The 26,192-nt window shown below is 45.9% G+C and overlaps 1 protein-coding gene across 3 annotated transcripts in view; it reads right to left on the reverse strand.

Annotated features, from left to right (window-relative positions):
- LOC147110558 (Golgi apparatus membrane protein TVP23 homolog A-like) overlaps window positions 1-26,192 on the reverse strand; it is a 75,863-nt gene that overhangs the window by 27,185 nt on the left and 22,486 nt on the right. For 2 of the 3 annotated variants that reach the window (XM_086000634.1, XM_086000632.1), the window contains exons 4-6: window positions 17,674-17,763; window positions 15,387-15,518; window positions 9,730-9,858 (exon numbers count right to left, since the gene is read on the reverse strand). In XM_086000634.1, coding sequence (XP_085856760.1) covers window positions 9,730-9,858; window positions 15,387-15,518; window positions 17,674-17,763 — 351 coding nt within the window. Of the gene's footprint in view, window positions 1-2,518; window positions 2,553-9,729; window positions 9,859-15,386; window positions 15,519-17,673; window positions 17,764-26,192 lie in introns of all 3 variants that reach the window. The other variant, XM_086000633.1, reaches the window with a different exon arrangement.

Genomic DNA, 26,192 nt, shown 5'->3' on the forward strand with positions numbered 1-26,192 from the left:
GATTAAGAATCTACATTTACATTTTATAAGCTGTATAAAAAGCACATGCGTCATTCAAGTACTTGGTTTTCTAATAACAATTGTAAATGTAATTTTTAAAAAGCACTTTTAATCCAGCAATGAATGTGTTCAAAGTTCATGATTCATTTACAGATTCAAATCTGCCATCATCACCACTCCTTAAAAAAAAACACTTGACCCGTTTTCGCAAACTACCACCCCATCTGCAACCTCCCTTTCCTCCCCAAAGTCCTTGAACATGTTGTCGCCTCCCAAATCCGTGCCCATCTTTCCCCACTGCTCCATGTTTGAATCTCTCCTATTAGGTTTCTGCCCTTGCCACAGCACTGAAATGGCCCTAACTAAAGTCACAAATGACAGCCTCTATGATTGTGATCGCGGTGCACTATCCCTCCTCATCATCTCCACTTCTCTGCAGCCTTTGACATGGTCGACCATACCATCCTCTTCCAACACCTCTTCTCTGTTATCCAGTTGAATGATACTGCCCTCGCCTGGTTTCAGTCTTGCCTACATAGCTGTAGCCAGAGGATCTTCTGCAATGGCTTCTCTTCCCGCTCCCGCACTGTTACCGCTAGAGTCCCTCATGGATATATCCTGGGCCCCCCTCCTATTTCTCATCTACATGCTGCCCTTCAGCGACATCATAAGACAGGTCAGGTTCCATACATACGCTGACGACATCTAGCTCTACCTCTCCACCATCTCAACCTCCGCTGCCTTCGTGTTGTCATTGACCACATGTCCAACATCCAGTCCTGGATGAGCCAAAATTTACATAGAATATACAGCAACAGGAACAGAGTGGCGGGGCCCGAAGATGATTGCTTCAGTCTTCCTAATGTATATTTTATGTAATTCTATTCTGTATGGTATTGGGAATACTGAAGCAATTATCTTCGGTCCCCGTCACTCTGTTCCCCAGCCACTGATTCCATTCCCCTCCCGAGCCACCGTCTCAGGCTGAACCAGACTGTTTACAACTTCGGCATCATATCTGACCCCGAGTTGAGCTTCCGACCCCATATCCTCTCCATCAGCAAGATCGCCCACTTCCACTTCCAGCTCCATAATATCACCCGTCTCCGCCCCTGCCTCAACCCTTCTGCTGCTGAAAGCCTTATCCTTGCTTTTGTTACCTCCAGACTCTACTATTCCAATGCTCTCCTAGCCAGCCTCGCATCTTCCATGCTCCATATACTTGAGCTCATCCAAAACTCTGCTGCCCGTATCCTAACTTGCACCAAGTCCTGTTCACTCATCACCCCTGTGCTCACTGACCTACATCCACCAACGCCACTCTTTTAAAATTCTCATCCTCGTGTTCAAATCCCTGCATTGGCCACACCTCTCCTCATTTCTGTAATCTCATCTCACCCTACAACCCTCCAAGAACTCTGCATTCCTCAAATTCTGGGCTCTTGTGCATCCCTGCCCCCCACCCCTTCATTCGCCCCACCATTGGCGGTTGTTCCTTCAGCCATCTAGGCTCCAAGCTTTGTAATTCCCTCCATAAACCTCTCCGCTTCTCGCTCATCTTTTAAGATGCTCCTTAAAACATACCTCCACCTGTACTAATGCCTCCTTGTTGGTTCTGTGTTAATTTTTGACTGATTATGCTCCTATGTAGCACCTTGGGATGTTTTACTAAGTTAAATGCGCTATATAAATGCAAATTATTGTAGTATTGTGGCTGGAAATCATACCTTCTAGCTCTGTATGGTTACTCCCTTCCCCTTCTGATAAGATTTTGAGTTCTCTTAGCTTTCTAATGTGCATTCATGTGCAGTTCCTAGAACTCATTTAATGTTTTGTATTATTCATATTAGTAATAAAGATATTAAAAGATAGCAGTTTTAGCATTAGCAAGCCCATGTTATTATTCCTTAATTAAAGTGCCGATCTCATTTGCTGTGAAATCTTTTGGCAGCAATCTAAGTTGATTATGAATTACAGTTGAAGGAAAAAAAAGTGAGGTAATAGCTCTGACTGAATTTTAAGATGGTATGAGGAAGGATAGATCAGTGATGTCACAGTGCAGGGTCTTAAATCGGGAAATAACAGTCTCCGTTTTCCCTATAGTTCTCTGTGCAAAAAGCAAAGGACATTAAGGTAGAGGATCACGCAACCAGATGGAGCATAGATTAATGCAGAATTTTAAAATTCACTCCTTCAACCCTTCTTAACCAGCAGAAAATAAACTCTCCTGCAAAGCAGACCTTTCAATTATTCAACATAACAGATTTCACTAAAGCGAAAGTGTAAACCACACATCTCCACACTGCCCTAACAATAATTCCCAACACTAAGTATGGGACATGCCTTTAACCTTTCTACAACCCTTCTCTTCCCACTAAAAAAATAACTAGTCGTTAAGTCAACTGAATTTATATTACACTTGATATTGGACTTTTATTTTAAAAATTTGGTTCATCTTATTTTTCTCATTATCTACGGCACTGGGGAAGTGTGACATGAACACTATCTGTTGCATTACCTCTAGTTTACAGCTCTCCAAATATGATGTCCGACTGAAAAAAATGACCAGGAGTTAGTGACACAAGCTGAACAGATATAAAAAGCGAGTTCACACTCTATTGTAAATATCCTTTATCATAGTTTTTCATGTTATGAAAGATTTTCAGAATACATTGCAAACATCAAGACAAAACAACAGAAGATGATCACATGCCAGCGCGAACTGTGTGCTCCTCTAGGCAAATATATTTTACAACTTACCTTTTTGGTGGCGGCATATAGCGGTCCCTTTAAGGACCGCCAGTTCGGCCACATGTACACCTGGCTTTCCTGAACACAGCCAGCCAGCTGCGTTCAGGGCAACCCAATTTTGCACAAGCATAGGGCCTAATGCCTGTTTCAGTGCAGACCCTGGATGCCTATTTTTTTTGTCTACGCCAATATGGCGGGCGGCACACTTCTGGCTCGTAATGAGCGTGCGCTTCCTGCCCAACATGTGGTTTAGGTGCCCGTTAATGCCCAAAATATGGGCATGGTGCCATCAAATTTCTAGGATTACAAATAAACACTATATAGTTAGGGTGTCCCATTATATCTGTGCTGGAACAATACAAAACTAAAACTACTGTCCTATGCTTTCCCATAGCTTTGTGTCTTCCTCTGCTTCAAATATTTATCCAATTTTCCCATAAAAAATGCAATGGTCTATGTCAGGCAAGGTTACAAACTACCCAGATCTTACATTAGTGCATGATACTAAGGGCATCTACCACTTGCAAGTACCTCTCTTCACATTCTGATGAAGGTACTTTAATTACCGCAGGTGCCCATGAGGCAATAGGGTGTCCTTCGCAGTCCCAACCTTCACCGAGAACTGTTCCTTCACTCATCCTTACATGCATTTAGTGCACACAAAGCTTCCAATATAAAGTAGCTGTCTGTTGCATGCATCTATCATCTGCATGCTGACAATTATTGCAAGTCATGGTAGTAATCATTCAAATTTTTTGAATTCTTTGAGAAGACAACAGCCCATAACAACAGACAGAACCAGCGACAGGTGATGGCTCTGCAAACCTGCATCCCATTACTCCACATGAAGAAGTTGTAGAAATCCTATGGTGGATGTCCATCATAGGTGCAAGAGATGAGGAAATAGAAGGGCAGAAGCCAACTCTGGATTTGTGAGGAACTTCTGCTAGCCTTCCTTTGCATTCTACCCTGTATTAATTGTCAGCAAAGCATAGCATGAAGCCCTGTACCATGCTAATCCTTAAATTGTTATGCCATGGTTAGTGCCTATGGTAGAGACTGGCTGCAGAGCTGCTTGCAGCATGTGGCAGTTCTCCGTGATGGATTACCTAGTGAATGAATGTCTCTGCAAACACTGCTTCTCGAACAAGTGCAGGTATGTGTGCATGTCTGTGTGGGGTACTGTCGGGAGGGTGCCGACCTTCTTGGGTGCAACCTGACCTGCCTGGCAACCTTTGCTCCCTCCAAAAAGCAGAGATATAGGAGAATTCCCATGGGAAAGTCACTATGGCACTATTGCAACAGGAGTAGAAAAAATGAAACACCACAGCAAAAGCCACAAGGCTCTTCAAACATCTCAGTGACAACAAGGGGGGGGGGCGGAAATAAGAAAATAGCTTCAGCGATGACCTGACAATGTAACACTCTCGGTACTAGATTTCCATATACAGCACACCGCCTAATCCTGAACACCCTGAGTGAGCAAAGGAAACAGTGTGAAATGGGAGGAAATGGAAAATTGTGCGTATGGATCAATGTACATGCATCTGCAGCAAACTGGCAGGTGCTTTGTGCGCCAATTTAAATCCTGTTGAAGAATCTAAATTAATGCCAAATTTCCACTCAACTTTTCATGCGAGAATACCCAAAAAAAACACATACGTTCCCAATCGAAAAACCTAGGCTTGTGCGTCAAGTGTGTAAAATTCATCATCGACATCTCTCACTTGGCGAACGCAAAATATCAAAAGCAACATCCATTTCTAAATTCAAGCCATAATAGTGAAAGAATGTTGTGTATTTGGAACGAGTTTGAATAAAATGAAAAAGGGAAGCCATTCCTTTTACAAGATCGCTATATTTTAGCTCTGTGTAAATCACTTTCAGTTGCACCTGTTTTAACTTGCTAATCTTCTCCATCAGGGACATTCAACTTTTGAGCGGAGAGCTGGCTACATGTGAAGTACATGAGTCGGCTGCATAGGATTACACAGGAACACAAGCTCCCAAGTGCAAAAAAGCAAAACGCCCATACACAAATAAATTCCAAGGTTGCAAGCAAAAGAATTTTATGCCCTCTCCTTCTTTATCCCTCCTTTTCATCTCCACCTCCATCCTTCCCTTCCTTCAAAGCTTGAAGACTTGGAGGTATCAGCTCTTTAAAAGTTCCTGGGCCTGGAGAACTGGTAAAGGCTGATTTCTGATTGGTGGATTTTTGACCAAACAGGAAGAAACTTTTTCTAGTCCTCCAAACCTGGGAAATTTAAAGAGCTGAAGTCAAAATCATCTTTGCAAAGAAGAAAGGAATCAACAAGGACTTGGGAGGTCAGATCAAAGTAGCTCTTGGGAGCATTTGGCCCACAGGCTATTTCTTGAACATCTCTACTCATATCTTGACCAAGAGCTTACCAAAAGAATAATAGCACTACTTCCATGAGCAAGCTACTTCTGCTGGAGACATATGAAAATTCATGATGTAGTCTCATAACATCATAGGTAACCAGAGTGTTAGAAATCCTTAGAAACGGTTCATAAAGTCACATTCAGGAGTTGCAGATGAGCAAATGATTTAACTGAAATAGTCTTTAAATCCACAATGGATATGGACGGTTAAGTATGTAGAACATCTGTGGAGCAGCCCAAGTACAAAGTCATTGTGCAAATGGTTCTTGGATCATTTGACACTTCCACTAATCAACATATATACAGTATTCATAATTTTAGTCAGGGACTCCATATGAGTAAATGAATTGGCAGACCTGGAAATTGATCAGTATAATCAACTTGTACTGATCACTACAAGCAGTTGTAGAAGTACTGATTTCCATTTTATACGGTTTTGGCAGTTACAAATTGAGCACAACACAATCACTACAAGTGGCTTCTACTTTCATTAAAAATAAAACATTGCAAGTACATTAAAATGTATTAGAATTTCAGTGACTTCTCATTATCAACTTATTCATAAAAGCTTTAACTTACAACCTCACAGTTTTGCTAATCATTAGTGATGAAAATATGCTGAAATACAATTAAATTAAATGGAAAACTAGGTTTCACACAGTGCAGCTTTAAAGTGCAAAGTGTTCAAATTCTATTAAGTATTCTTTTACAAATTATAATATTCAACAACTTACTATAAATAGAATTCATAATGAGAAGCCACAGGGTACGATTTACAATCTAGAAGTAGGATATAATTTATCAGAACTTTTGTTCGGTTTATATATGGCATTTGGAAAAGTAGTCAACTGAAATAAAAATGAGATGTAAATAGTAATTCAAGTGTGAACTGTATTGACACTCACATTGTGGCCATGTTCCAGTGAGATCACCGAGTTCCCCTGTGCTATCTGTTTTCAATTAGAAGATCCTCCTTATGAAAATGGATGTCACGTGTGGAATAAACCTTAAATTATAACCGTCAACTATTTCCGGATTTTCCTACTATCTTGTGTTTTATTCCATAAATGCTTTAACTAAATTAAATTTCATATATGCTGTATTATCTAATGAATTTAAAACATCACCTATGAAACTCCTTGGTTAATAAAAAGTTTAAAAAACAGATTGCAGATTCTGAACACTGAATATAAATTATGGTTTTATAATTTTATATATGCCCATAGAAAGTTAGAGGATTCACTCTAAACTTTTCCGGATGTAATTAACTCATCATTGTTACAACCATTCCAGACTAAAGAACTATTAGTACGAACCATCCATAAGATTTTATTAAGGCTATAGTGATTGATTATGCAGGTTCTGTGTTGCAATGGGACACACTCGATTGTGACCTTGTGTCTCAATTCGTTCTTCACTCCCCGTTACAAGTTTAAAAACTGAAGCTGTCACAACTTTCAGTGTATGGGTCAGAATGAGCTATTTTTATATTTATTTTAAACATTTTCCCTCCTTCTTTCTGTTGGCCATTAGTTGTTTTAAGTTTACTTTTAGAAGATATTTTTGGTCTACTTTATTCTGCTGTAATTTTGTAACCGTGCTTCTTCATTAAGAAACCTTTCAGGACATTCTCTGGAACTCACAAACTGTGAGCATGTCCTATTGTCCCCCACATGGTTTCTCCTTCCACATCACAATTAAGGGAGAGAAGCAGCTTGCATGAAAATGTGATGCTTTCTCATTAAGCGTAGAAGTTGATTTCCAGCAAGTTATAAACGTGTATTTTATCGTTAGGCGGTCACTCTTTTGCTGGCCGTTTCAGCATCTCAATGTTTTCTCAATCCAAAATATTTAGCGGAAATTAATGACTGGAGAACTAACAGAAACTTAGGTTTTCCTCCAGTGTATTATGGTGACAATGAACATTCTACTACACTTTTATCTGAGGAAGGACGGTCTTGCCATGAAAGGAGTGCAGCGAAGGTTCACCAGGCTGATACCTGGGATGGCAGGAATGACGTATGAGGAGAGATTGTGTCGATTGGGCTTATACTCACTGGAGTTTAGAAGATTTAGAGGGGATCTCATCGAAACCTATAAAATTCTGTCAGGCCTGGACAGACTAGATGCAGGAAGGATGTTTCCGATGGCAGGGGAGTCCAGAACCAGGGGTCATAGTCTAAGGATAAGGGGTAAGCCATTTAGGACAGAAATGAGGAGGAATTTCTTCACCCAGAGTGGTGAACCTGTGGAATTCTCTGCCACAGAGGGCGGTGGAGGCCAGTTCATTAAATATATTCAAGAAAGAGTTGGATATATTTCTTGAGGCTAAAGGGATCAAGGGATATGGGAAGAAGGCAGGGACAGGGTACTGAATTTGGATGATCAGCCATGATCTCATTGAATGGCGGAGCAGGCTCGAAGGGCCTACTCCTGCTCCTAGTTTCTATGTTTATTCTGGAATAAGGGAGACTGCTTTGTGCTTTTGTTATCTCAAAGACACCTATTTCAGCATCGAAACATGCAGAAATAATCATTCTATGGGGAGACAATGCTGCAACTACTGAGCTGTGGCCAGCCACTTAAGCAACATATTATTAAATAACAATCATACCATATAGGAAAAGAAACCTATATGAAAAATACTTAATGAAAATTGCATCTCCAATTCTTTTCCAAAAAACTGAAAACAACCTGGCCCTCCCTTCGATCAGAGAGTAAAAAAAACAGAACCTGTGACAAGGAACCAATTTTGTTCAGTCCAAACAGGTGCCATTTAGTCAGGTTAACTTTAATATTGAGGCCAATATTAATAATATGATTTTTTTTAAGTCAGGTATTGAAAAAAGGCTACTAGTGCTCCAACTCTCATAGTATCATAGTATCGAACTGTACATAAACAACCCAGTGGTTAATCTAAATATTTATCATGGTTTTCCTGATATCTATTTTTAAAATTGCTTTTGACCAATTTTCTCCAGTATTATCTTCCAGTTAACTTGGAAATAATAATCTGGTCTACCGTATCATTTAATATTTTATATACTTTGGTGAACTTTTTCCCCCTTTCGCGGCCTTCTTTCTATATTGTAAAGCTGAAGCTTCTTTAATCTTTCTTCATTGCTGTTATGCTCGAGCTAAGTCTTTTCGTGCTTTTCTGCATCCTATCCAAAAACTTTATGTGGTGTGGTGACCAAACTGAAGAGAGAACTCGGAAGGAAAATGATTTAACCACATGAAAGTATAGAACATCAACATTTAAGACGTAAAACTTTGGATAAACCTTTGAAGAAAGAAATGATTAAAAGGTACAGGCAAAAATGGAGAGAAAGGAGATCAGAATATAGACAGCTGTGGAGCCAATAGCAATGCAGGTATGATGGATCAAATGGTCTTCTTTTGTACTGAAAGCTCCATAAGTCTGTGATACAATTATGATATTATGCTAATATTAAAATGGTCAAAACATTTTGTTCTGAATTCCAGCCTAGGTCAAGGGTGAAGAGGGAACAAACTGGCGGCCTGCAGTTGGAATCGGAGACAGAACCCAGTTCACCAGGATTCTTCCGCCAGTTTTTGCTGGGAACCATTTTCTGGTTCAAGGGGCGTAGTTGGATCTTTCACCTGAATCCCTCCCACATCAAAGGGAGAGTTTTGTGGGGAAGTTCCGGAGGGGAATCGATTACCTTGCCCAAATGGCTCCTTTAGAAGCTAAAAACTCAATAAAAGGTTGACATTTTTTGCTTGGCTCAGTTGGGCACCAGGGGACCTCGGTGGGAAAAGCTGTGCCACTGTGGCCATTACACCAGCCTGGGCATCGCTGATGCAGACTTGCAGGTGCAGGCAAGCCGTTTCGGTCATGCAAATAACCCCATTCCCGGGATTTGAGACTGGGGCTCCAGTCTGTGGCTAGAGCAGGTGGGGGTTACACTTTGCTGCACTTGCATTATTGAAGCAGATCCCCAGGAATTTTAGAGCCTTAGTTTTCCAATTAGGATTTCCAGCTGTCCTCCAACATACTCCCCCCTACTCAGTTGCCAAATTAAAGTTCTCATTACCTTTGAATTATAACCTCGAACAACGACGGCTTGTTTGGAATATTTTTTCTATGGCTTGGATATTGAACTTTGTATTTTAATTTTATTTATTTGGCTGAGAGGAAAGGCCAGTCTGATCCATGCACATTTCAATGCCCACTGTCAACATAATTCAGCCAGCTGGAGAAACACTCGCTGAGCATAGAACTAGACCTGCCAATTTTTGCACCAATGAATGACTTTACCTCCAAAAAAAAAAACACACAATGTTCATCCAAAACATAAAAAGTCACTCGAAACTGGAGCTTAAGCTTGGGCCCACCAGTTGGAGAATAACTCTAATGCCAGAGTTATTTGGTTCAAAGATTACTTTTTTGGTATGAATTGCTTTACAAGTAATATCCAAAATATTTTTCTTGAGATCTTCGTAATTTAAAAGAACTTTTCATTGGGAACGTAAACATTTTCAAAAATGCACTGTAAGGTGTTCTTCAATGCTAATAAAAAGTAGATTTTTTGTATATGCTATTAGCCTTACCCTCTGGAAGAGTTGCTGGCCTAGATACGTTGAAGCTGCTTTTGTGACGTTCTTACTACCTCCAAGCTTGCAGCGGATATATCCGTACAGATTAGCTGCTTGCAAGGAAAGTCCTGCTATCACCAAGGCCTGCAAGGCATAGTACATTAGTGGGCTAAAGATACACAAGTCAAATAAAATAGCTACGTACATTAAATCTGATTAAATGGACACATTAATTAATAGAAAGTAGGAGCGAGTTAAAAACAGCAATACAATTTCTTCCTCTGAATGTATGAATATCAGATGGTGTAACGCTGCCAGTAATTATTTAATTTTCTAAAGTTATTTTGCTAACACAAACTTGCAATGGTACCACACCTTCCTAGAAAATGCACAATCATAGCAAATCTGAAATTCAAAAACTGAAATTAATGAATTACACTAAATATCAGATTTCCCCAGTGTATAGCAGGGTTGGTGACAATTACAATTCATATTCGATGAATTAGAACAGTCAAAACTCATTCAGCATTAGTGCCCATGTTCTTTGCATTGCAAATATTATTATTCATATACTTGCCATAGAGGGAGTGCAGTCTGGAGAGCCAAATTCTCAATGTTTGGCAACTTTAAATTAGTTTCATAATTGCACTTTTATGAGCTTTCTCTTTCTGAACATTCTCAATGCATGACATATGCATAATGCCAAAAATAAATGAATGTGGAGTAATGATGACAATGGAGAAGATTCAAGCATTTAGCCCTGATTTCTTGGAGATCTGATGCAGGAGGTGCAGCGAGAAAGAGTGGCCCTCTGTGGAGCTGAAGATCACCCACCTGTGTATACAGGGGTAGGCCAGGTGGGGAAGACCCTAATAACTATTCAAAATGTCTCAATATTAAAGCTAAGAATCTACAATATAAACAGGTTCTAAGAGATAATGTTTAGGACAAGATTAGAATCTGTGAATAGACATTAATGAACTAATAATCTGCAAGGACAGACATGGTGTGTTCTAAGCACCGAGCCAAGCAGCCAGGAGATGATCAGGGGATTTACAAATACAATAGACTAGTAGAGAAAAGGCATGAGAAAAGATGAGATGCTAAGGTACATAAGAAATAGGAGCAGGAGTAGGCCATTCGGCCCTTCGAGCCTGCTCCACCATTCAATGAGATCATGGCTGATCTTCTGCCTCAACTCCATTCACCATCCATATATCCATATCCCTTGATGCCCTTACTAGTCAGAAATCTATTGACTTCTGTTTTGAATATACCCAATGACTGAGCCTCCACAGCCCTCTGGGGTAGAGAATTCCAAAGATTCACCACCCTCTATGTGAAGAAATTTCTTCTCATTTCAGTCCTGAATGGCCTACCCTTTATCCTGAGGCTGTGGCCCCTGGTTCTAGACTCCCCAGCCAAGGGAAACATTCTCCCAGCATCCATCCTATCAAGCACTGTAATAATTTTGTAGGCTTCAATGAGATCCCCTCTCATTCTTCTGAATTCAAGAGAATACAGGCCTAGTTTACTCAATCTCTTCTCTCGTACGACAGTCCCGCCATCCCAGGAATCAATCTCGTGAACCTTCGTTGCACTCCCTCTATGGCAAGTATATCCTTCCTTAGGTAAGGAGACCAAAATTGTACACAGTACTCCAGGTGTGGTTTTACCAAGGCCCTATATAATTGGAGTACGACTTCTTTACTCCTGTACTCAAATCCTCTTGTAATGAAGGCCAGCATACCACTTGCCTTCCTAATGGCTTGCTGCACCTGCACATTCACTTTCAGTGACTCATGTACAAGGACACCCAGGTCCCTTTGAGCATCTGCATTCCCCAATCTTTCACCATTTAGGAAATACTCTGCCTTTTTGTTTTTTCTACCAAAGTGGATAACTTCACATTTATCCACATTATATTCCATCTGCCATGTTCTCGCCCACTCACTGAGCTTGTCGAGATCCCCTTGAAGCCTCTTCACATCCTCTTCGCAACTGACACTGCCACCTAGCTTTGTATCATCAGCAAATTTGAAAATGCTACATTTAGTCCCCTCATCCAAATCATTGATGTAGATTGTGAATAGTTGGGGCCCAAGTACCGATCCTTGTGGTACTCTACTAGTCACAACCTGCCATCCTGAAAAAGACCCGTTTATCCCTACTCTTTGTTTTCTGTCTGTTAACCAATTCTCAATCCATACTAGTATATTACCCCCAATTCCATGTGCCCTAATTTTGTTCACCAACCTCTTGTGCGGGACCTTATCGAAGGCCTTCTGAAAATCCAGATACACATCTACCGGTTCCCCTTTGTCTACTCCACTAGTTACATCCTCAAAGAACTCCAATAAGTTTGTCAAACAGGATTTCCCTTTCATAAATCCATGTTGACTCTGCCCAATCTTACTATTAGTTTCTAAGTGCCCAGTTATTGCATCCTTTATAATAGATTCCAGCATTTTCCCAACTACTGATGTGAGGCTAACAGGTCTGTAGTTCCCCGTTTTCTCTCTCCCTCCTTTCTTAAATAGCGGGGTTACATTTGCTATCTTCCAATCTGCAGGAACCATTCCAGAATCTATAGAATTTTGGAAGATGACAACCAATGCGTCCACTATTCCAATGGCCACCTCTTTCAAAACCCTAGGATGTAGGACATCCGGTCCTTGGGATTTATCGACTTTTAGTCCCATTAATTTTGCTAGTACTGTTTTTTTTTAAACTAATAATAATTTCTTTAAGTTCCTCATTCTCGTCACACCCTTGGTTTTCTCGTATCTCTGGGAGGTTTTTTGTGTCTTCCCCCGTGAAGACAGAAACAAAGTATTTATTTAATTTCTCTGCCATTTCCTCATTCCCCATTATAAATTCTCCCATCTCTGACTGTAAAGGACCTACATTTACCTTCACCAGTCTTTTCCTTTTCACATACCTATAGAAGCTTTTACAATCCGTTTTTATATTTTTCGCTAGTTTGTGCTCATATTCCATTTTCCCTTTCTTTATCAATTTCTTGGTCCCCCTTTGTTGATTTCTAAAAAGATCCCAATCCTCAGGCTGACCGCTTTTTCTGGCAACTTTATAAGTTTCCTACAAGCCGTGAGAAAAGCAATGATAGTGTCGTGCAGGCGCACTAAAGAGGACAAGATGACTTAATGGGTTAACATGTTACGTATTAATTAAAAATAACCAGAACGTGTTGACATGTTATCATCACACTAGCAAGACCGTACCAACACTATAAATGGTACAACACACAAAAGTTCAGGGAGGCTCAAACTTCTAGCTACGACCAGTGTTAACAGATTAGAACTACGCTTACAACTTTTCCTGAAGAGTCCTTCCATGAGTATCTGTCTGCACTAGTAATCTCATGGTCACTGCATGTAGTGGGTAGTGTTATATGATTTAAAAGCATTGAGCCGATGTTTGAGAGCTTATTTAAAGGGGCCTGGATAAAAACTATCCAATAAAAACCCAATAACCTGTTGAAGCAGAAGTCCAAGCTACATGGGTGGAGGTAGCAGAGTGAGTATATGCAGTCATACCTGGCAAAAATTAGGAAGAAGATATCAAGACAAGTACCAAGGTAAGTGTATTCACCTTTGTGTACATACTTACTCCTCCTTCTAGAAGGTATGGCATCAATGCCAAAGGATCTGTCCTGCATCATCAGGGAGGAATGCATTCAAAGACCATTTACCCCTCCTGACAAAGTTCCTTCACCAGAAGGTGGTGGGCACAACTGCAGTGGCCACAGTAGGGCAACACCTTGCACACAACAGCTCAATGCCAGCAGAAACACCAGGCTAACTATTTCGCAAAGTCCTGGCTGCAGGAGGGCGTCTGGGCACAACGGGTAGTTGTTAACAGCACTGAGGGAGTGCTGCACGGTCAGAGATGCCGTCTTTCAGATTAGACTTTAAACTGAGGCCCCGTCTGTCCTCTCAGGTGGATGTAAAAGATCCCATGGCACTATTTCAAAGAAGGGCAGGGGAGTTCTCCCCGGTGTCCTGGTCAATATTTATTCCTCAACCAACATCACTAAAATTGATTATCTGGTCATTATCACATTGCTATTTGTAGAACCTTGCTGTGTGCAAATTCACATTTCCTACATTGCAACAGTGACTGCACTTCAAAAGAACTTCATTGGCTGTAAAGTGCTTTGGGACATCCTGAGCCTGGCACAACACAGCAGCTGACATCAAGCATTCCAACTGCTCCCAGCACCAGCCGGAGAATTTAGAAGAGGCCTGTGGAAGGTGTGCCATACAAATCACAAGTCACAAGGAGAAGAAAGTGAAAGTTAAAATGAAAGAGGAGAAAGAAAGACCTAGTCAGCCTGTGAGCCCACCCCATATGTCAACCGAGCAGGAAAGGGATTGGTATCCTACTGGACCTGCCTTCAGACGCAAGCTCATGCCGAAGCAAAAGCCAAAGCCATTTTCACATCCTTGAGCCCATCTGCAGCAGCTGGTGGAGAATATGCAGCAGTGCTCCTCTGACATCACTGCAGAGTCATTCAAGAAGGATTTATGGAACTGCAGAGTACTCTGGAACAAGTGGCATTTTCATGGCTATTTGTAAGAGAGGCCCAAAGCAGGTCGTCAACACACAGCAGGTGGAACAGCTTAGTGATTGTCTCTGCCATGAAGTGCAGCTTTGGTCTGAAGGTCAACACCATGGGCCACCCTACCCACAACATGCTACTATTATAATGGAAACAAAGGTTGCAAATAATGTACAGGAAACTTTGGTTTATCCGGAGGTTAACTGTCCGGAATGCTCGAGCCATCGGGAAAATTCAGGAGTCGGTTCAGTAAGTTTTTTTCTTTTCGTTGCTTTTTTTTCCACTGGTCAGGCTCTGCAAGGTCTAGCTAAAGCTGTTGCTTAGCTACAGAGACGCTTGCAAGCTACGGCCGACTGTTTAGAAGCTGTTGCTAAGCAACAGGGTTTGTTGCTAGATATGGAGCTCAAAAGCTTCCGTATGTTTTAACATTAGCGCTGGTTTGTCCGGCAGTTTTGATGGGATGGCAACAGCTCGGTCCCGTTGGTGCCGGATATCACAAAGTTTCCTGTACTATTTTTCATTTGTAAGGGTAGGAGATTTGTGATATATTTGATAAGGGAAAAGTATTTTTACATGTTCTATATTTTCAGAAAAGCCCAGAGCTCACAGTTTGTTCTGTTATATGTCTTAGTCTTTTTAAAATCCATGGACGTCACTACAATATGTTTGCCAGAAGTATGTTTGGCTGAGTAAGATGTTTCCTTTGAGGCCCAGAAGGGTATATCTGAATCAAGAAATAAAAGATAAAACCACTAGTGTGGTGAGCACTGAATGATGCAATGTGGCTCAAAAATTGAGCACACCAAATTTATAATTTTAGCCCAACCCATCAGATGAAGACAATTAGCTGTGGCCATGGACTGAATGTAGGTTGGGAAGGGGAGGGAGGAATCTCAAAGACAAGTCACCAGCTGCTGCACACTTTAGTGTCCATGTCAAGAAGGGCATCAGTAGTAGTCTGGGTTGTGCCGAGGCAAATTCTCAGGTAGGATCTGCCTAGCAGTGGACAGAGAACATTTTGTTTAAAAAACAAAAAAGCAACAAATAATTTGGTTAATATTGCAGCAGCATTTTTTTTTAAAATTATTACCAGCCACTTCAGCTTCAGGGAGAACAAAGTACTGAAAAGGAACACTGTCCATATTAGGGGGCAGACGATCAGTCCAAGCCAGAATATCTGAGCTTCTGCTTCAGTAGATGTAGCTCTATTCTTAGGAGTAGTCTGTAAAGAAACAGAAAGACTTGACATAGCTACCACAGTTTGCCATTTCAAACTTTCAAATGGGAGAGGCGAGCGGAGAGCGGGCGGGCCGAGAGCGAGGGGGGAGGGGGGCGGGGCGAGAGCGAGGGGGGAGGGAGGCGGGACGAGAGCGAGGGGGGAGAGTGGGGGGCGACGGAGAGAGGGGGTGAGACGGAGAGAGGGGGTGAGACGGAGAGAGGGGGTGAGACGGAGAGAGGGGGTGAGACGGAGAGAGGGGGTGAGACGGAGAGAGGGGGTGAGACGGAGAGAGGGGGTGAGACGGAGAGAGGGGGGTGAGACGGAGAGAGGGGGTGAGACGGAGAGAGGGGGTGAGACGGAGAGAGGGGGTGAGACGGAGAGAGGGGGTGAGACGGAGAGAGGGGGTGAGACGGAGAGAGGGGGTGAGACGGAGAGAGGGGGTGAGACGGAGAGAGGGGGTGAGACGGAGAGAGGGGGGAGACGGAGACGGAGAGAGGGGGGGAGACGGAGAGGGGGGGAGACGGAGAGAGGGGGGGAGACGGAGAGAGGGGGGGAGACGGAGAGAGGGGGGGAGACGGAGAGAGGGGGGGAGACGGAGAGGGGGGGAGACGGAGAGGGGGGGAGACGGAGAGGGGGGGAGACGGAGAGGGGGGGAGACGGAGAGGGGGGGAGACGGAGAGGGGGGGAGACGGAGAGGGGGGGAGACAGAGGGGGGGAGACAGAGAGGGGGAGACAGAGAGGGGGAGACAGAGAGGGGGAGACAGAGAGGGGGGAGACGGAGAGAGGGGGGGAGACGGAGAGGGGGGGAGACGGAGAGGGGGGGAGACGGAGAGGGGGGGAGACGGAGAGGGGGGGAGACAGAGGGGGGGGAGACAGAGAGGGGGGAGACAGAGAGGGGGGGAGACAGAGAGGGGGGGAGACAGAGGGGGGGGGAGACAGAGGGGGGGGAGACAGAGGGGGGGAGACAGAGGGGGGGAGACAGAGGGGGGGAGACAGAGGGGGGGAGACAGAGGGGGGGGAGACAGAGGGGGGGGAGACAGAGGGGGGGGAGACAGAGGGGGGGGAGACAGAGGGGGGGAGACAGAGGGGGGGGAGACAGAGGGGGGGGAGACAGAGGGGGGGGAGACAGAGGGGGGGGAGACAGAGGGGGGGGAGACAGAGGGGGGGGAGACAGAGGGGGGGGAGACAGAGGGGGGGGAGACAGAGGGGGGGGAGACAGAGGGGGGGGAGACAGAGGGGGGGGGAGACAGAGGGGGGGAGACAGAGGGGGGGGAGACAGAGGGGGGGAGACAGAGGGGGGGGAGACAGAGGGGGGGGAGACAGAGGGGGGGAGACAGAGGGGGGGGAGACAGGGGGGGGGAGACAGGGGGGGGGGAGACAGGGGGGGGGGAGACAGGGGGGGGGAGACAGGGGGGGGAGACAGGGGGGGAGACAGGGGGGGGGAGACAGGGGGGGGGGAGACAGGGGGGGGGAGACAGGGGGGGGAGACAGGGGGGGGGAGACAGGGGGGGGGAGACAGGGGGGGGGAGACGGGGGGGGGAGACGGGGGGGGGAGACGGAGGGGGACGGAGGGGGACGGAGGGAGGGAGGGGGACGGAGGGAGGGTGGAATGTATGCTATTACTGTAAAGTTAAGAGAGGGAAAACAAGAACACGATTCTTCCTCCTTTGAGAGCGTGACTGTGGTTCTCAAAATATTAGTGTTTTGGAAATGTTTTGAGTCATGCTGATGAACAACCAGTGTGTCATCCATTCAGTCATATTTTTGTAGGGATGAGTTCTTTGAGAGGATTTTACAAGTGCTGAGAGACATTGCTGTGCTCCAGCGGACACTTGGTAGGCACTTGCTAAAACCATATGGTTTGTTCACAAAAATAGTTAAAAGGGGGAGAAAAGACTAGGGCAACATTTATTATTCATCGTGCTTCTCTTTTACAAAAGAAAACGACAACAATCTCACATTTTTAGAAATAAACATTAATTTTATTGCTTACATGGATACCCTTGAATAGAACATAATTAACTACTAGACCATGATTAATCACATGGATTGCCCAAGAACGGCTCCATTGCAAATAGCAGGAACTGGGACATCAAATATTCTGTAGTTCTTTCTACCATTACTTACACCGTGGTTTTCTTATATTGAAGCTATTTACCTTTTTAGCTTCAAAAAGCCAATGGCTTTTTCCATCTTCATCAATCTGGTTCCACCAGCGTAAGCCAACCAGTAGCCTTCCTGTTACATTCTACAGTCAACAACACATTACAAATTCACAACATTATTATGCATCGTTATTTTCTTCATGATCCCTTAGCCTACTGTGTGGCAGAGCAGCCAGGAGAAACCAGTGAGTGATCTAGCAAAGGGTTTGCATCTGTTCAAAATAAATGGGTACAGAGGTGTCTGGAAATGCTTTGCTTCCCCCACTCCCTAGTAGCTCTGTGTGGTAAACCACTGTTTGTATTCCTGTTTGTCCTGTTTGTATTCCACTGTGTACATGCCTGGACATGCCTCGGCTGACTCCTCCCACAGGTCCTAGTATAAAGGTGACTGCTCCCCAAGCCCTTAGTATCATGGACCGGTCGACCACGCGAGGCAGACCTCCATTCTGTTGTTAATAAAAGCCTTTAGTTACTCTTCTAACTCTCAGTCTTTTATGAGTAATTGATAGCGCATCAATTTTATTAACAACATTTTTATAATGGAGAAGATCCTCACACCAGCATGCCTGGACTTAGATCATCGGGAGGCGGACTCATCCACCAAGTTTACTCACTGGCTTAAGTGTTTCGAAAAATTCCTGACCGCCTCCGAAGCAATCAAATCGGACGAGGACAAACTGGATGTCCTGACCTCCAAAGTGAACCACCGAGTGTACTCGGTCATCCAAGACGCGACCTCGTACGCGGACGCTATCAAGCTCCTCAAGGACCAGTACACGCGCCCAGTGAACGAAGTGTACGCCAGGCACCTCCTGGGGAGTCGTAAACAACAACCTGGGGAATCGACCGTGGAATACCTTCAGGCACTGTCTGTGCTTGGCCGGGCCTGTGGTTGTAAGGATGTAAAGGCCGCCGTGTACACAGAGGAACTTATCCGGGACGCTTTTGTAGCGGGCCACAGATCCAATTACACCCGACAGCGACTGTTGGAGCAGAGTAACCTCGACCTCAACAAGGCCTCTGAACTCGCACTATCGTTGGATGCAGCCTACCAGGGCATGGATGCCTACTCCTCTGCACCGTGGACGCCGCGGGGAATGACAGCCTGGGACACGGTAGGACCGCCTCATAGCGCCGTGCCACCCCAGCCACACCCCAACAACGGCCCAACTACCGCAGCAGTGTCCCAAGGCCAGACAGCAGTGCCCCAAGGCCAGAAATGCTACTTCTGTGGCCAGGCAAAACACCCCAGAGCGCGCTGCCCGGCGAAAAACGCGATCTGCTCGGGCTGCGGGAAGAAGGGACACTACGCTAGCGTCTGCAGGGCCAAAGCCACCCCGAACCCCAGCAGCGCCGCGTGTGGGCCATGCGGGCTGCCATCTTGGACCTCCCCGGCCATGTGCGAATCACCGGTACAGCAGCCATTTTGGACGCCTCCAGCCACATGGGGATCATGGACGCCGCCATCTTGGACGACAGCCGGGACGCAGCAGGCCCCTGACACCGCCTCATCTGATACCCGCAGCGACACACCGACCCCTACGCTGGCATCCGTTACACTGGACCAAGCGAGACCGCACCAACTGGCCAGTTCCACAATGGACATTAAGGTAAATGGTCACGATACAATCTGCCTTTTTGACTCTGGGAGCACGGAGAGCTTCATCCACCCCGACACGGTGCGGCGTTGCTCTCTCCCAGTCCTGCCTGCGCAACAGCGGATTTCTATGGCCTCCGAGTCCCAGTCGGCGGACATCGGCGGCTACTGCGTGGTGACACTCGTAGTAGACGGGACCGTGTACGATCATTTTAAACTTCTGGTCCTGCCTGACCTCTGCGCTGCCGTCCTGCTGGGGTTAGATTTTCAGTGCCACCTTAAAAGTGTTACGATGGCGTACGGTGGACCCCTACCCCCACTTACAGTCCGCAGCCAGCAGCTTCCAAACTGCCCGCCGCGCACCAGGTGCAACCTCTCCACACTCAGAGTCACCCCCCCACCACTGTTTGCTAACCTCACCCCCGACTGTAAGCCCATCGCCACAAAGAGCAGGCGATACAGTGCCGGGGACAGGGTTTTCATTAAAACCGAAGTGGAGCGGCTCCTGAAAGAAGGGATTATTGAGGGCAGCACCAGCCCCTGGCGAGCCCAGGTTGTGGTCGTTAAGACCGGCGAGAAGCAGCGCCTGGTCATCGACTACAGCCAGACAATAAATCGCTACATCCTGCTGGACGCCTACCCACTCCCCCGTATAGCTGATATGGTCAACCAGATCGCGCAGTACCGCGTCTTCTCGACCATTGACCTGAAATCAGCGTACCACCAGCTCCCCATCCGCCCTGAGGACCGCCAGTACACTGCCTTTGAGGCAAACGGCCGCCTCTATCACTTCCTTAGGGTTCCCTTTGGCGTCACCAACGGGGTCTCCGTCTTCCAAAGGGAGATGGACCGGATGGTAGATCAAAATGCGTTGTAGGCCACTTTCCCATATCTGGACAATGTGACCATCTGCGGCCGTGACTTGCAGGACCATGACGCAAACCTCGAAAAATTCCTCCGCACCGCCCAACTCCTAAACCTGACATATAACAAGGAGAAGTGCATATTCCGCACAAACCGCCTCGCCATCCTTGGCTGTGTTGTGGAACACGGAGTCATCGGCCCCGACCCCGACCGGATGCGTCCCCTTATGGAACTTCCACTGCCCCACTGCCTCAAGGCCCTGAAGAGGTGCCTAGGGTTTTTCTCCTATTACGCCCAGTGGGTCCCCTACTATGCGGACAAGGCCCGTCCGCTGATCAAGTCCACCTCTTTTCCCTTGACGGCAGAGGCCCGCTTAGCCTTCCACCGTATCAAGGAGGACATTGCCAAAGCCACCATGCACGCAGTGGACGAATCCATCCCCTTCCAGGTGGAAAGCGACGCGTCTGACTTTGCCCTGGCCGCTACCCTCAATCAGGCGGGGAGACCCGTGGCCTTCTTTTCACGAACCCTCCAAGGCCCGGAGACCAGACACTCCGCTGTTGAGAAGGAGGCCCAGGCGATTGTGGAGGCTGTGCGTCATTGGAGGCACTACCTGGCCGGAAAACGATTTACCCTGCTCACTGACCAGCGTTCAGTTGCTTTTATGTTTAACAACAAGCAGAGGGGCAAAATCAAAAATGACAAGATCTTGAGGTGGAGAATCGAACTTTCCACCTACAACTACGAGATCTTGTACCGGCCCGGGAAGCTAAATGAACCCCCGGATGCGCTATCGCGTGGCACCTGCGCCAGCGCGCAGATCGATAGACTGCGGGCCCTCCACAATGACCTCTGCCACCCGGGGGTCACCAGGTTCTTCCACTTCATCAAGGCCCGCAACCTGCCTTACTCTATTGAGGAGGTCAGGACCATGACCAGGAACTGCCAAGTCTGCGCTGAGTGCAAACCGCACTTTTATAGACCAGACAGGGCCCACCTGATAAAAGCCACTCGCCCCTTCGAGCGCCTGAGCGTCGATTTTAAAGGGCCTCTCCCCTCCTCCGACCGCAATGTGTACTTCCTCAATATTATTGATGAGTACTCCCGTTTCCCGTTCGCCTTCCCCTGCCCGGACATGACCAGTGCCACGGTCATTAAATGTCTGAACAACCTCTTCACCCTGTTCGGCTTCCCCAGCTATATCCATAGCGACCGGGGCTCATCGTTTATGAGCGACGAACTCCGTCAGTACCTGCTAACTAGGGGTATTGCCACAAGCAGGACCACCAGTTACAACCCCCGGGGGAACGGACAGGTGGAAAGAGAAAATGCGACAGTTTGGAAGGCCATCCTGCTAGCCTTAAAGTCTAGGGGCCTTCCAACCTCCCGCTGGCAGGATGTGCTCCCCGATGCGCTCCACTCTATTCGGTCACTGCTCTGCACTGCCACTAACGCCACCCCTCATGAGAAAATATTTGTCTTCCCAAGGAAGTCCACATCGGGGACATCGCTACCGCCATGGCTGACGTCCCCAGGGCCGGTCCTACTGAGAAGACACGCGAGGACCCATAAAACGGACCCCCTGGTCGAGAGGGTCGACCTCCTCCACGCCAACCCCCAGTATGCTTACATCGCATACCCGGACGGGCGGGAGGACACAGTCTCCATAAGAGACCTTGCACCCTCGGGGGCCGCAGTAACCCACTACCCACTACCACCCCCCCCCCACGATCCGATATCCAGCCCCAGCAGACGGCAGGCCTGGGCCCCGCGACCCGCTCGACATCTACGAGGACGACACGCCTGTGCCACAGCCTACGCTGGACTCGACGCCGGAAACTTCACTACCCCTGCCGTCGCCACGCAGATCACAGCGGCAGACAAGACCTCCGGAGAGACTCCAATACACTAACTTTTAATACACTTCACCCCGCCGGACTCAATTTTAAACAAGGGGTGAATGTGGTAAACCACTGTTTGTATTCCTGTTTGTCCTGTTTGTATTCCACTGTGTACATGCCTGGACATGCCTCGGCTGACTCCTCCCACAGGTCCTAGTATAAAGGTGACTGCTCCCCAGCCCTTAGTATCATGGACCGGTCGACCACGCGAGGCAGACCTCCATTCTGTTGTTAATAAAAGCCTTTAGTTACTCTTCTAACTCTCAGTCTTTTATGAGTAATTGATAGCGCATCACTCTGTACCTGGCAGTTGGCTGAAAAACATTACAGGACACTCTTTTATCCGGCACAAACGGGACCGGCGTGGTGCCGGTTTATCAAAAAGTCCGGATTACAGAGAGTTATAGTTGAAAGGTACGAGAGCTCGTACACAGCAACAAATCCAGGCTTCCCTGTTGCTTAGCAACAGCTGCAGGAACACCGGCCAGAGACCAAGCGTCCCTGTTGCTTAGCAACAAGTGCAGGAACCTCCGATTACACAGCCAAGAATCAAGAAACGGCCACTAATATGAAAAAAAAACTTAACTGAACCTACTCCTGAATTTTGCCGGTAAATCGAGAGTTTCCTGTAATATATCCAAGTTACTGGTGGGCACAGTGAATAGTTCTACAGGTTTATAAGTTTGATTTTTAAACCCATGTTCATGGAGATTTATGGAACAGCACCAGGAGACTCCAGGCTAATGGTTTATTAAGTCGCACATCATTGGTCAAAACATCGGTTACAACATTGGCACTCTAATAGTGGGAAGGAAACCAGTTTAAAAAATAATCAAAACAATATTAAAATTCTTGGGATGGGGTTTCCGCTAGGTTGCGCCGGTTATTTCAGCGCAATTTTTTCCAGACATTGCCAAACCACCGCAAAAGATCACGGAATTTTAAGCACAAATTATGTTCAGTGCAAATCAAGTTTCTGCGATCTTTTGCATTTGTTTAAAAAAAATTGCACTGGAAGCCAGCCCCGCCACGCCCTCAGATCGAATTAATCACCATTGTGAGTTTCCACTAATTGTGCCAGTTTGCGAACCTTCGAGGAGGCTCTAAAATTAAGCTTTTTTTTTTAGGCGCAAAGACACTTAATAGGCACCTTTTAATGGCTTTTTTTTTTTAATTTACTAAAAAACTGACCACAGTACATCAATGTAACTAGGAAATTGTTTCTGCATAGTTTTTATTAAAGTAATTTACAGTTATTTAAAATCTGGTTACTCACAGGTGGGGACTAGACACTGATTAAAAATGCTTATTTTCTGTGATAAACCCATTTTCAGCTGTATTAACAAAAATGCACCAGGTTATCACTCTTAACTATATCATGGAATATTTTTGAATGCAACATTTTTTTTTAAATGACGTTCTAAAACGCTGCCCAATTGCACTGGTTCATGGCAATATGCAAATTAGTTTGAGCAGAAACTTGAGGAAAAGAAACACTTCTCAAAACTTTGAGTGCAGTTTTCGCCTGGATCACCAATTGTGCCCAAAGCCGAAACACCAGGCCCTCGTGTATAAAGCACGCTTCCTGCCCACAAACTTTACTTCCTGTAACATGTTTTATAATATTTATAATGGAAATTTCCTATGTAAACATTTTTTTATTTGCTGATGGGATCTGGGAATCGCTAGCAAGGCATTTATTGCCCATTCCTAGTGGCCCCTGAGAAGTTGGTGGTGAGCTGCCTTCTTGAACCACTGCAGTCCATGTGGTGAAGGTACTTCCACAGTGCTGTTAGGGAGGGAGTTCCAGGAGTTTGACCCAGCGACGATGAAGGATTGGTGATGTACTTCTAAGTCAGGATGGTATGTGACTTGGAGGGGAACTTGGGGGTGGTGGTGTTCCCATGCACCTGCTGCCCTTGTCCTTCTAGGTGGAAGAGGTTGCGGGTTTGGGAGGTGCTGCCGAAGAAGCCTTGGAAAGTTGCTGCAGTGCATCTTGCAGATGGTACACACTGCAGCCACGGTACGCCGGTGGTGGAGGGGGTGAATGTTTAAGGTGGTGGATGGGGTGCCAATCAAACAGGCTGCTTTGTCCTGGATGGTGTCAAGCTTCTTGAGTGTTGTTGGAGCTGCACTCATCCAGGCAAGTGGAGAGTATTCCATCACACTCCTGACTTGTGCCTTGTAGATGGTGGAAAGGCTTTGGGGAGTCAGGAGGTGAGACACTCGCCACAGAATACCCAGCCTCTGACCTGCTCTTGTAGCCACAGTATTTATGTGGCTGGTCCAGTTAAGTTTCTGGTCAATGGTGACCCCCCAGGATGTTGATGGTGCGGGATTCGGCGATGGTAATGCCGTTGCAGGTCATGGGGCGGTGTTTAGACTCTCTCTTGTTGGAGATAGTCATTGCTTGGCATTTGTGTGGCACAAATGTTACTTTCCACTTATCAGCCCAAGCCTGAATGTTGTCCAGGTCTTGCTGCATGTGGGCATGGATGGCTTCATTATCTGAGGAGTTGTGAATGGCGCTGAATACTGTGCAGTCATCAGCGAATATCCCCATTTCTGACCTTATGTTGGAGGGAAGGTCATTGATGAAGCAGCTGAAGATGGTTGGGTCTAGGACACTGCCCTGAGGAACTCCTGCAGCAATGTGCTGGGGCTGAGATGATTGACCTCCAACCACCACAACCATCTTCCTTTGTTCTAGGTATGACTCCAGCCAGTGGAGAGCTTTCCCCCCGATTCCCATTGACTTCAATTTTACTAAGGCTCCTTGATGTCACACTCAGTCAAATGCTGCCTTGATATCAAGGGCAGTCACTCCCGCCTCACCTCTGGAATTCAGCTCTTTCGTCCATGTTTGGACCAAGGCTGTAATGAGGTCTGGAGCCAAGTGGTCCGGGCAGAACCCAAACTGGGCATCAGCGAGCAGTTTATTGGTGAGCAGTGCTGCTTGATAGCACGGTTGACGACACCTTCCATTACACTGCTGATTGAGAGTAGCCTGATGGGGCGGTAATTGGCTGGGTTGGATTTTTGCTTTTTGTGGACAGGATATACCTGGGCAGTTTTCCACATTGTCGGGTAGATGCCAGTGTTGTAGCTATACTGGAACAGCTTGGCTAGATGCACGGCTAGTTCTGGAGCACAAGGCTTCAGCACGACAGCCGGGATGTTGTCGAGGCCCATAGCCTTTGCTGTATCCAGTGCACTCAGCCGTTTCTTGATATCACGTGGAGTGAATCGAATTGGCTGAAGACTGGTTTCTGTGATGGTGGGGACCTCAGGAGTAGGCCGATATGGATCATCCACTCGGCACTTCTGGCTGAAGATGGTTGCAAATGCTTCAGCCTTGTCTTTTGCACTCGCGTGCTGGGCTCTGCCACCATTGAAGATGGGGATATTCATAGAGTCTCCTCTTCCCATTAGTTGTTTAATTGGCCACCACCATTCACGACTGGATGCGGCAGGACTGCCAAGCTTTGATCTGATCCGTTGATTGTGGGATCGCTTAGCTCTGTCTGTAGCATGCTGCTTCCGCTGTTTAGCATGCATGTAGTGCTGTGTTGCAGCTTCCCCAGGTTGGCACCTCATTTTTAGATACGCCTGGTGCTGCTCCTGGCATGCTCTTCTGCACTCCTAATTGAACCAGGGTTGGAACCCTGGCTTGATGGTAATGGTAGAGTGAGGGATATGGTGGGCTATGAGGTTACAGATTGTGATGGAATACAATTCTGCTGCTGCTAATGGCCCAGTTTTGAGTTGCTCGATCTGTTCTGAATATATGCAAACATTTTGTTGATCAACGATTCAAATCAGTCAAAAAAAAACTCATCTGCAATTTTTTCCTGCAGTAGCCTAAATTTCTAATTTCCAAATAAGATTTTTAAACAAAATAAAAATGCAAAAAATATAAATTTCACAATAACATGATTAAAGTATCCACTGAATTATTTTTTGTCTTTTAACACCTTCACTGAAGCTTTTATTTGAAGTCCTCAGCCTCCCTTGGATTTGATATTTATGCCCAGAGCAGTGATTCTTTCAGCTGAAGGCAGATCCTACACACGGAGCACATGCGACACGCATAGTTTTCCAGGATTCATCAGCAGCATTTAAGCTAGCCAAATAATCGCATGCTTTTCCC

The sequence above is a fragment of the Somniosus microcephalus genome, chromosome 11 (genome assembly GCF_052327205.1).
Source record: "Somniosus microcephalus isolate GS21.2 chromosome 11, FLI_Smic_1.0, whole genome shotgun sequence".
Lineage (NCBI taxonomy): Eukaryota > Metazoa > Chordata > Chondrichthyes > Squaliformes > Somniosidae > Somniosus > Somniosus microcephalus.